The sequence below is a fragment of the Colossoma macropomum genome, unplaced genomic scaffold (assembly GCF_904425465.1).
Source record: "Colossoma macropomum unplaced genomic scaffold, Colossoma_macropomum, whole genome shotgun sequence".
NCBI lineage: Eukaryota > Metazoa > Chordata > Actinopteri > Characiformes > Serrasalmidae > Colossoma > Colossoma macropomum.
The window spans coordinates 33,278,289-33,290,303 of NW_023494790.1; the positions used below are offsets into that span (position 1 = coordinate 33,278,289).

At 41.1% G+C, this 12,015-nt stretch overlaps 1 protein-coding gene across 5 annotated transcripts in view; it reads left to right on the plus strand.

Moving 5' to 3' along the window:
• arhgap27 (Rho GTPase activating protein 27) overlaps window positions 1-12,015 on the plus strand; it is a 68,477-nt gene that overhangs the window by 40,517 nt on the left and 15,945 nt on the right. For 4 of the 5 annotated variants that reach the window (XM_036573145.1, XM_036573144.1, XM_036573147.1 and 1 more), the window contains 6 exons: window positions 1,273-1,746; window positions 7,589-7,819; window positions 8,071-8,151; window positions 9,011-9,112; window positions 10,906-10,977; window positions 11,860-11,937. In XM_036573145.1, coding sequence (XP_036429038.1) covers window positions 1,273-1,746; window positions 7,589-7,819; window positions 8,071-8,151; window positions 9,011-9,112; window positions 10,906-10,977; window positions 11,860-11,937 — 1,038 coding nt within the window. The remainder of the gene's footprint in view (window positions 1-1,272; window positions 1,747-7,588; window positions 7,820-8,070; window positions 8,152-9,010; window positions 9,113-10,905; window positions 10,978-11,859; window positions 11,938-12,015) is intronic. The other variant, XM_036573146.1, reaches the window with a different exon arrangement.

Consider the following 12,015-nt stretch of genomic DNA (forward strand, 5'->3'; position numbering starts at 1 on the left):
ACAGGGTAAATTGAAGCTCTGGTGCCAGCAGACTTAAAAAATAAAATAGAAAAATCAGTAGCACAAAGCAAACAGAAGGAATAATAGCCAGAGGAAATAATTTGGTCACTGAGAGGTTAAACAGGCAGGTGTTTGTGTTGGGCAAGGTTTAGAAGCTGCCCCTTCAGATGAGCTAAATAGCAAGCACTAGGACTACCAGAGCAGGAGTAGATGTGGATGGGAACTCTCTGTCTGCGTTGTAAAGGATGTGCCAACATGTCTGTTGAGGTAACATTGAGATAAATACGTTTTGATTGAATACATTTTCAGCTGAAGTAGCTGCACTACCTTCTTGATCACCCTCTACAGTATTCGGGTACCCATGCACAGCCTTAAGACCTTCATCTTCATACCAAGGAAGACACTTTGTTGAGCATGAAGCTGAGTGTTGATGCTGAATTATACCCAAAGGGTTAGCACACAGCTTCTTTATGCTAACAAAAGATTTGCATGCTTAATTGCTTAATTGGACAGAAACTGTGACAACCTTCAAATTCCAAGAGAGGCAAAGTGTTCCCAAACTTCACAAGTGTAGCTGCACTCTCTCTAGCCTTTCCGTAATGGGGATAGAGGAGGTGTAAAAATGCATTAATGCATCTTAAAACATATACACCTCATTCATTTTCCGCAGTGGGTGAATTGAATGAACTGAATCTATGTATTATGTTGATTGTCTTTATTGGGGGCCCAAATTGTTGCCTGTTGGACACAGTTCTCCTGTGAGTTTGATTTAGCCCACCAGAACGTTCCCGGAATCCAGCCCCTCACCCAATGAGAAAACAAGCACATTTTTATACTATATAAAATGTATTAAATTATGACTGTTTTCCTTTTAAAATTGCATTTTTAAATTTTTTATGTACAAAATAAAGTGCAATGTTAAAAAATACAGTTTGAAACCTACCTACTTACTTTTTTTCTGTTTTGTCCTTTTGGCTCTCGGTGCACCACAGACATTGTACTTTGGCACCCCAAGATGAAAAGTTAGGGCACCTCTGGTCTGTAAATGGTTCCTCCGGTCACATTTCTGTATTCAGTGTATTTTGAAAAACAAATCCAAATCGTACCAGAATAATCACGTCTCATTAAATTGTGGTAAAATTTGAAATGGCATGGTACGCTGACTCACTTCCTAAAATATTCTATTTAAATAGAATTTAAGGTCAAAGAATACCACCACTAATAGCCACCCCTGTTCCTGTCTCTGACTTTACGCTCTCTGGTCTCTCTCAGGTGGAGGATGACGACCTGTCGGCCGTGTACGTGAACGTCCCCAGGACCCGGCGGAGCATCTCCGGCCTGCCCATCTCCTCCGCTTCGGCGCTCTCCTCCTCCTGGGACATCCCGGACACTCCAGACTCTCCCCCTAACCTCCCCGACGCTATTCGCCTGGGCTCCGAGGGATGGGAGATCCACACTGACCAGGACAGCGGTCAGCAGTACTATTACCAGCCCAGCACAGGCCGCAGCACCTGGGACTACCCACTCAGCCCCTTAATGGAGCCCGACGTGGGGACGGAGGATCCTCTTACCTCACCCTCCCCCGCCCAGTCTCCAGCCTGTTCGCCCCCAGGCCCCTCCCCGCCAAGATGGAGCTCGGACTGGGAGAGGGTGCTGGACGAGACCAGCGGCAGACACTACTACTTCAACCCCGTCTCTGGAGAGAGCTCCTGGGACCTGCCGGACGAGCTGCGGGACAGTGGTCCGGTATGTGGAGCGTATACAGAAGTGTTACAATACACACATTTTCATTTGGTTCTAAGGTGAAGATTCGATTTTCCATATTTTATGTGCCCCGATTTGATTACTTTGGAGATGCTGGAGACTATGAGAGGTCAGTCTTTGGGGCAGATTCGTTAAATAAGGTGCAAATTACGGTCTGTACTGATGGGAGCACAGAGTAAGATACTAAAATGGACGCACAATTGGATAGATGAAGCTGCGAATGAAGGAATGGATGAACGAACAATGAATAAACAGGTGACAGGCAGCTACAGAAAGGTCTAGCTTGCTAGCTTTTGGTTATGCTGGGTTAGGTTTAGCTCACCAAGTTTCTCTGACTCTGAAACTGTTTTGTGTGGGCGGGGCAAGAGACATCTTGTGATTGGTCAGGGGAATGCTTCCGGAAGCGTTACCCAAGATTAGGACCATCCATTTTACATTGATAGGAGAGAAATGTGGAACAATATGTCGGTCATTTATTGGTCATTGAACTTTATTCAAAGGGTATGCTTAATACATGTTTACTGTTGCCCTGCAAGAACAAGATTGACCTAATTGGAAAGAAAACACAGATTTAGGTTAGATTAGGTTTAATATGACCAGCGCAGTTTGGCTTTTCACCACTGGACTCACATGTTTGGCTGGACTTGGAAACATTCCAAACAGGATCATCGTTACCAGCGAGGTTTCCCCCTTCCACACTGTAAATTACACCTTCCCATATCAAGTCATACTTGATAAATCCAGTCAACCTGATAGTCCAAGTGCAGATATCAGACTTTAGTCAAAGCGCAAGCTGTAGACCAACATTAAATAAACAGTAGCAGCCATTCACGTACATTAGTGTACAGTAGTGTTGCTACTGCGCACTGCCACCAGAGGAGTATCTACTCTGAGGTGAGCAATATGACGATATTGTATGACAATATTTTAACATTATTATTTAAGACGTTACGTCATTATTTTGTCATTATAACTCCTTATTTTGAGAGGTTGAATATTAGCCAAAATTTGACACACTGCCAGAAACAGCATGTCATTTTTTTCACCTGTGGAAACTTGACTTTACTTGACTGGACGTCTTTGAGCAGCAACAGTGGAAGCCGCGTGCCAAAAATAAGGCAAGCTTTTCCTAGCATTTTAAAGTGCACAATCAGCTTTGGTGAATTTCCTCATTGCAATAATCTCCCTCCAGCATTCTGTGCTTTGAGAGGGAAACTCATAAATACATGTACAATGAGGCGAAAGCACAAAACATCAGCGAACAGCACTTTGATCAGATGATGTTTGCTGAAGAACTGCTGCACCTATTCACGCATAATGACTTTTTGACAGTTTTGTGAAGTGTTAGTCGGTCAGGGGGTGAGTGGTACGGCAAAAGTAACATATAACAACACTTAAGAGACATTTTTACAATGCACAATATGCGTTATGATATTTTGACAGACAGACACAATGCACTAGTAGTGCCACATCTAAAAACCACATATTGCACTGCACTTAATTCACTCAAACTGAACTAATTATGCTCTCTTTGTGATGAACCAAGCAGTTGTTCGGTGTTCTGTAAGAACAAACAGCTTCCGCAGTGTACTCAGAAAAGCATACTGCTTATCACGATAACAAAATTGATCACATAGGATTTTATTTGTAGTCTAATATGTAAGTTCTCAGATAGAGCTTACGTTTTAATGCCTGCCACATAACCATAAGCCCCTTTACTGTGATAGTTTCTCAGATGCTTAGTTTTGATCTATCATCTGTGTCAAATGATCTATCAAGATAAGGCTTTTGGCTGTGTCGCTCAGCGTATACAGAAACCACCAGTGCAACCCGAACACTGCAGCTGCAATCTGTTTTCATACAAACACGAGCATTGAAATATTAAATAAAGGCTTGCGGCCCAAATCAGGAATCGCCACAGCGGTCAGTCAAACAGCAATGATGCCGTAAAAGTACAGAGACTCTAAAGGCAAAGGAACGTAAACTAGAACGGTGTGCAGATGTTAAATTTACTGCTTTTAGAATTAATACCTTGTAAGGAGTTCACAAAGATAACATCCCAGATAGTGAGCATGTATCTGTCCACTGGCTTGATAAGGTCGGCACCCCACTGACTGTTTGCCACTGCTGGTCCACCCAGATTACTGTCCTGCATACAAGTTTTAACTAGTTTTTAATCTCCTCAAAGAGATTTTAAATGCACGCAGACTTTTATTTTGGAAAATAAACTTAGACAAATATTACAAACAAATGAGGGGAAAAAAAAAATCATGACTAGGCCTGATATAAAATGATTTTATAGAAAATGTTGTTATTGACACTGATAGATTAAAATGATTTACTAAACTAATTTATAAACAATAACTAAAGAAAGGAGAAAGGAAAAATCAGTAAATCAGACTGTGAGGGAAAATGAGTGATGATAAGTGGAATTTTGTCTAATACGCTGCTTAACCACCTGTGGACCGCCCGATTTGCCATCAGTGGGCCGACAGTGGTCCACTATCCTCTTGCTATCAGGGATAAGCTAGTTAGGAAGCTAACACTGATGTTATTAGCATTCGTGCTAGCCTCCAGAGAGCAAGTTCTCACTCGTATTTTCCACACTCAACAGAATAAATATAACATTAACATAACGTTAAGCTTAGTTTGATTCTACACATGATCTTGTGTAATTGTAGATGTGTGAGTGCACTATATTATTCATATTACCACTGTGCCAAGCTAAGATAACTAATTAGCAAGAAGGCTAATGTGTCAGTTCAAAGATAAAGACAATTCAGATGTTTAGGGTGGCTTAAAATGATCCAAAAGACCACTAAATTATAAGTTAATCTAAGTTATAAATGGTTATTATTATGATCTTAGCTGTTCTTCCAGCTGAAAAAATGAACTAGAACTAGAGGAACTGAAGTTCCACTGGCTCCCATTTGGGTCAGTTTTTGTTTTGAATGTGCAGTCAATGCTAGATATTTCTCTTGAGAGTTTAAACTGACACATTAGCCTTCTTGCCAGTTAGTTATCTTAGCTTAGCACTGCGGTAATAAAAATAATATAGCGCAGTCACACATCTAAAATTACACAGAATCATGTGTAGAATCAAACTAAGCTTAATGGTATTTTTATTCTGTTGAGTGTGGAAAATATGGGTGAAAGCTTTCTCTCTGGAGACTAGCACAAATGCTAATAACACTAGTGTAAGCTTCCTAATTAGCTTACGTCTTTTTGGGAACTCCTTACAAGGTAATAATTCTAAAAGTGGCCTTCAACATCGACACCGTTCTAGTTTGCACTTATTGGTGATGTAATAGTCGTAATTGTAACTTTATCTTCACTTAGAAGAATAAATAGATAAGTGAATTATGATTAGCTTCAGCGACGAGTGTTAGCAACGAGAGAGAAGAAGCCTTCAGTACTGGACCGATGGTGAAATGTTTCAGTTTTTTAGTGCCAAAGGTAGTTAGCAGCCATAAGTATAAAACGGTCATTTTTTTATAACACCCAGAAAATGAAGGTTATCTAGAATATCAAAAAATCTGTCAAAAACGTCTATACAGAACCCACCAGTGCAACCCAAACGCTGCAGTTCTAATCTGCTTTCAGATCAAACGCAAGCACTGAAATATTAAACAAAGGCTTGAAGCGCCGGTCAGCAATCTCCACAGCTGTCAGTCTGGTTTTGGGGCAGTCAAATAACAATGATGCAGTAAAAGTACAGAGACTTAAATAAGGGCTTGAAGCCCCTAACAAGAATTGCCACAGCTTATCCCTGATAGCAAGAGGATAGAGGGCCACTGTTGGCCAGCTGATGGCAAAGCTGGTGGTCCACTGGTGTTTTGCTCAGCGTTTTCCGGGCGGCCCACTGGTGGTTAAGCAGAGTATTAGACAAACTTCCACTGATCATCGCCTATTTTGCCCTCAGAGTCCAGTTTACTCATTTTTCCTTCCTACCTTTGTTTAGTTATGCTTTGTAAATTAGTTTAGTAAATCATCAGTAAATCATTAGCGCAGTGTCAGCAACAGAATTTTTTTATAAAATAATTTGATATCAGGCCTAGTCATGATTTTTTTCCCCTCAAAATCATTTAATATTAGGCCTTTTTTTCTCTGTAAGTTGTTTATAATATTTGTCTTAGTTTATTTTCTAAAATAAAAGTCGGTGTGCAGTAATCTGGGTGGTCCGAGGGTGGACCAGCAGTGGCAAACAGTCAGCGGGGTGCTGACCTTATCAAGACAGTGGACCAAAAATATGCTTGCTATCTGGGTATAATGAGTCATATGATAAGTACTGGTGCTCTACTTGTCTAGAATTTGTGTTATTAACATGGAAAAATCTTGGACATTGTGACTAAAATCATATTTATTTGGAAGCACAATACACATTCCTGCTAATGAGAGGTGTGTAGAGTAGCCTTAATTCATACTCCAGTAGAAATATTGAAATATCCAGATGGTGAGCATATATGGTCCGCTGGCTTGATAAGGACGGCACCCCACTCACTCTATACAGGTTCAAAGTAGTTTTTAATCTCCTCAAACAGAAGTTCAATGCACTTGGGCTTTTATTTTGGAAAATAAACTAAGACAAAAATTACAAACTACTGAGAGAAAAAAAATGAATGACTAGGCCTGATATAAAATGAATTTGTTGAAAATGTTGCTGACACGGTGCTGGATTGGATACAGCTGTATAATCAGCTTTATTTATGATATTACTGTAAATTTCTTTACTAAACTAATTTACAAAGGATAACAAAAGAAATGAAGGCCAGTTTTGATAAAATGACTGGCAGCTTTGCCATCAGTGGGCCAACAGTGGCACGCTATGCTCTTGCTATCTGGGATCTGACTCATGGAGGAGTAAATGTACTTGAGTAGAAGAGTATGATGTCCAGAAACTCCTCCAGTACTGATTTCACTCTAGTAGAACATCCAGCATCTATCAGCATATCTCAAAAGTAAGAGGTGTGAGCAACAGTAAAACAATACAGATGTTGTCAAAAATCAAATTAAAAATAAAATTGAATTCAATCATAAAATTAGCAACTGAATATTAATAAGTAAAATGTAACTGAGTGAAAAGTCAGTGTGAGTGGGAAGTCACTAATCATTCTGTGATGTATTCATGAGTGAAACATGGTATCAGGGAGGGTTTCTGAATTAGCTACGCGTTATCTCTCCTTGATGGGTGGGTGTAGTGGGGAGTGGGGTGAAATATGATATTATTGCTTAATATTATTTTGCCCACCCCCGATGCACAGTGACATCATCAAAAATCACAAGGCCAAGGTCATTACGTTTTGATGGAAAATTATGAGGAAACAAGAATTTAGTCTTTTAATATTCATGTAACAGGTTTAATATGACCAGGTACACGAATTAACAAGAACATTTTTATTTCAGGTTGACTTTAAAAGTAGAGTAGATTCCTCACAATCATACACTATATAGCCAAAATATGTGGACACCTATATGAGCTTGAAACACCATGGACATTAATATGGATTCTGGGCTGCTGTTCCTTCAAACAGTTCCATTGCTCAATGTTGGCACTTACAGTTGACTAGGGCAGATCTAGCAGGAGAGAAATTTCACAAACCAGTTTAAAGTCACTGAGCTCTTCAGTATGTAATTGATTTTATCCACCTGAATTCAATCATTTAGAGGGGTGTCCACATACTTTTGGCCATATAGTGTACTCAAATATTACACATAAGAAAGTACAAATCCATCAACAATATACTTGAGTGCATGTAACCAAGTAAATCTCGCTCAAACTGCTAATGATAATGTCATGTCGTCTGTGCTCCTGCCCCGTCATTAGCCTCCACTCCCTGAGGAAGACTACCCTGCTGAAGAGGTTGCCCCATTGTCTCCAGACCAGGAGGACGCCGCATCTTTCCCCTTTCCCCTCATGTCGGAGTACTCTCTCGCTCATGTGAAAAAACCAGCCATCCCCAGAGCCTGTCTGGACCGCAGTACCCCTGCAGGCTGGACCCTCAACATAGACCCTGACGGAGCCTGGGTCTTCACCAGTGAACACACTCAGGAGCAGGTACAGTACGCTGGACTGCACTCAGTTTACTCCAAATGTAGGAGATGAGCCGAGACACGTTTAGTGTCTTTGTGTCTGTAGTTTTGCTCTGGAGCTACAAGACTAACAAGTTATTTGTAAATTCTGTTTTTAATTGAACTATCGCTTTAATTCTCAGCAGTACAGACCTATGGCTTCTTGTTTTTGAGACGTGGATTTTAGTGAGCTTTTCTGTAGTCAGACTGGTCTGAAGCTGATGTTTGTGTTCACAGTGGATCAAGTCTCTGGACGATCGGGGACAGACGTACTACTACCTGAGAGACGGCTCCAGGTCCCAGTGGACCTTACCTGAGGTTAGGAGTTTATCTAGTCCGTCACTGTTTCGACTGTTTTTGTAATCTCTTGTTTTAAATAAAAAAAAAACATCTTGTTTCTCAAACCATTTTAAGATCTGGTTAGTTTAGATTAATGTATATAATGTATACGTACGTCTGTGTGTGTGTGTGTGTGTGTGTGTGTATGTGTGTGTATATATATATATATATATATATATATATATATATATATATATATATATATATATATATATATATATATATATACACACACACACACACACACATCTGTATGTCCCTTTACTCTCTCTCTATCTCCCCCTCTCTCTCTTTCTCCCATCTCTCTCTCCTCCCCTTCTCTCTCTCCTGTATCCCTCTTCTCTCTCTCTCTCTATCTCCTCTCTGCCCTCACTCTCTTCTCTCAGCATTCACTTTTCTCTTTTGTTTGTCTCTCTTGTCTCCCTCTTCTCTCTCTCTCTCTCTCTCTCTCTCTCTCTCTCTCTCTCTCTCTCTCTCTCCTCTGTCTCTTTCCCTCACCTTTCACTTTTCTTTATCTCTTTTTCTCTCTCTCCTCTTCTCCTCTCTCTCTCCCCTCACATTCTCACTCTCTCCTCTCACCTTTCACCTTTCTCTTTTCTTTGTCTCTCTCTCTTTATTATAATTAAGGAAGTATATTCATCATTATAATTACAATGTTACAATTACTATCATTGCAATTGTAATTATACTAATTAGTAAACAAATGCTGTGTTTCTAATTTATAACGTCAATAAGTTGTGTTATCTTGGGGGTCAGTAGAGTGGGGGTATGAAGGGATGTTACCCACCCACTCTCTCTCTCTCTCTCTCTCTCTCTCTCTCTCTCTCTCTCTTTCTAGCTCTGTGCTGGTCTGGGTCAGTGTAGAGTGGGCAATGGAGGCATGATGAATCAGGATGGAGTGATGAGGAGCTGGAGGAACAGCACAAGATCTCAGGATGAGGTATAAACACTCAGTGGTTCTCCTGTTCAACCAAAAGTTGCAGCCACGCTGCTTCTGTACCACATTGCACCGCTGCTGCTCCTCTGTCAATCAGTGTAGCTTTTTAGACCAACCTAGACTCGAACCTCTAAGACCTGTCAAAGATCTTTGGGGAAACACACTCACATTTATGTCTTTATGTCATTGTTATGCATAACATAAATCAGCATTTTTAAATAATCTCTAATAGACTTCCTTAAGTGGTTTCCGACGCAGTATAACACACTGTTATCTATAAACATGGACTAAAATACATTAGCATAGCTAAAACAGTAGTAACTACTTTATATGGCCAAAAGTATATGGACACCATCACACCTATATGATCTGGTTGGATGTCCAATTCCAAAATGACAGGCTTTAATATGGAGTTGCCCCTCTTTGCGGCTATAACAGCCTCCACTCGTCTAGGAACCTTTCCACAATATTTTGGAGTGTGTCTGTAGGAATTTGTACCCATTCAGTCAAAATAGCATTTATGAGGTCAGACACTGAGGCTAGACGAAAAGGCCCGGCCCACACTCAACGAGCTCCATAAAGGCATCCCAAATGTGTTTAGTGGGATTGAGGTCAGGGCTCTGTGCGGGCTGCTGGAGTTCCTCCACACCAGATTCCTCAAACCATGTCTTTATGGAGCTTGCTTTGTGCACAGGGGCTCAATCATGCTGGAACAGGAAAGGCTCTTCACCAAACTGCTGCCACAAGGCTAAAAGCATATAATTGCCTAAAATGTCTTTGTATGCAGTAACATTAACATCACCCTTCACTGGAACTAAGTGGCCCAAACCCTGAAAAACAGCTCCAACCCATTATCCCTCTTCCACCAAACTTTACTGTTGGCACTATGCATTCAGGTAGGTGGCGTCTCCTGACGTTCACCAAACTCAGATTGGTCCATCAGACTGCCAGGTAGTGAAGTATGATTCATCACTCCAGCCGACAGTGATCATAGGCTTGTGTGCAGCTGCTCGGCCATGGTAACCCATTTCTTGAAGCTCCTAATGCGCAGTTCTTGTGCTAATGTTGCTTCCAGAGACACTTTGGAGCTCTGTGATAAGAGATGCAACAGAGGCTAGGCGCTATGCACTACAGCACTCAGCGGCCCCACTCTGTGAGTTTGTTGGTCTACTGCTTTATGGCTAAGCTGTTGTTGCTACTAGCTGCTTCTATTTCACAGTAATAGCACTTACAGTTGACCAGTGCAGATCTAGCAGGACAGAATTTTCACAAACTGACTTCTGCAGAGGTGGCATCCTTTGACATTGCTATGTTTAAAGTCATTGAGCTATTCAGTACGACCCAATCTCTTGCCAGTGTTTGTCTATGGAGACTGCATGGCTGTGTGCTTGATTTTATCCACCTGGTAGCAATAGGTGTGACTGAAACACCTGAACTCAGTAATTAGGAGGGGTGTCCACATACTTTTGCCCATATAGTTTATCTTGAAGCCAGAACCGCTTTGACATTGGACTGAATTGCACTGTCTGTTGAATCTGCTCCTGGTGTTGTTCCAGGTGTCCAGAAGGTTGTTTTGAACGGTCTGACAATAGTGAGCTGTCCTCAGTGGAGACATGGCCTGATTTCAGCATGTTTCAGTAATAACTGGATAACTGATTAGCACACTGGACCGAGTGCACTGTAGGAACGCAATATTTTAGCTTTGTCTCACTGCTTGAAGGAGCAGCACTGCTAATGCTTGCTTGAAGAAAAACAGCCTGTATGATTTTGTTGTAAGGCTTTTTTCTCCTTTACAGAAGCTCCCTCTAAGCCATCGCCGGAATGCTTCGGACAGTGATGCGTCCAGCTCCCCTGAAATGCCCCATAATGTAAGTCACCTTCTCACATCAACAGGCACATGATTAGCACTACAGTAACGACAAAGAGAACAGAGTCTGCTTAGCTGTGTTGTTAAGCGAGAAACCTGGGGGAAGTATAGACTTAAAGGGGAATTCCACCTCCTTTTCAAAATTTCTGTGTAATTAAATTGATGATTACAGTTGTGGTGATAGGCATTATCCAAAACCACCAGTGAACCAACACGTGCCTTTTGAGGTTTTATATGTCATGTTGATGATGGTAAAATAGTAATGATAGCGATTCTTTGGGGACTATTTTGCCTCAAATCGCCTTGCATGTGTCTTTCCACCATAATAGAGCATTAAAATTGATGTTTTAGACCAAAAGCTTTTTCCCAATACTGATGTAAAACAGCTTCTCAGACATCAGGCGGCATATTCATGACCATTTCATGTAACAACTGTCTGAGGGAGCTTTTAGAGGTAGACGTCTGGTTCCTATCACCACCACTGTGAACAATTCTGACTCTGTAATTTTCTCTTGAGCAGTAATTCTCACCAAACCACTCTGTTTACATCTTAACTGTTAAATCAGTTTTTTCCCTCTGAAAGGCAGTCAGCTTAGACATGTTTGGTGTCTGAAGTTTGATTCTTTAGTTTTCCACTGGAGCAACAATGCTGCTTAATGACCATAAGCTACTGGTTAGCTACATTAGCCTTGTAGCTTCAGTGTAAAACTAAAGGAGCTTCAGACACCAAACATGTTTTGGCTGTTCAACCACATTTAGGCTAAGACAACGTTTGTGTACATTTGATTTTTGTGGAACTGTCGCTTTAATTCATCACCAGCAGGCTAGCAACAATACACTGTAACCCCAAAAGTACTGTTTATCTTTTCTTACTGGTTGTTAGACTTCGCCTTCAAAAGCTGGTATGGCTGAGCCTGAGAAGAACCTGTCCAATCAAAGCTCAGCAGCTCAGCAACAGAAAGTGGGTTTTAACCTCTGTTTGCACCGAATGGGTGGAGGGATCGATGGTGGAAAGGGTTAAATGAGTCAAGGACGTGTT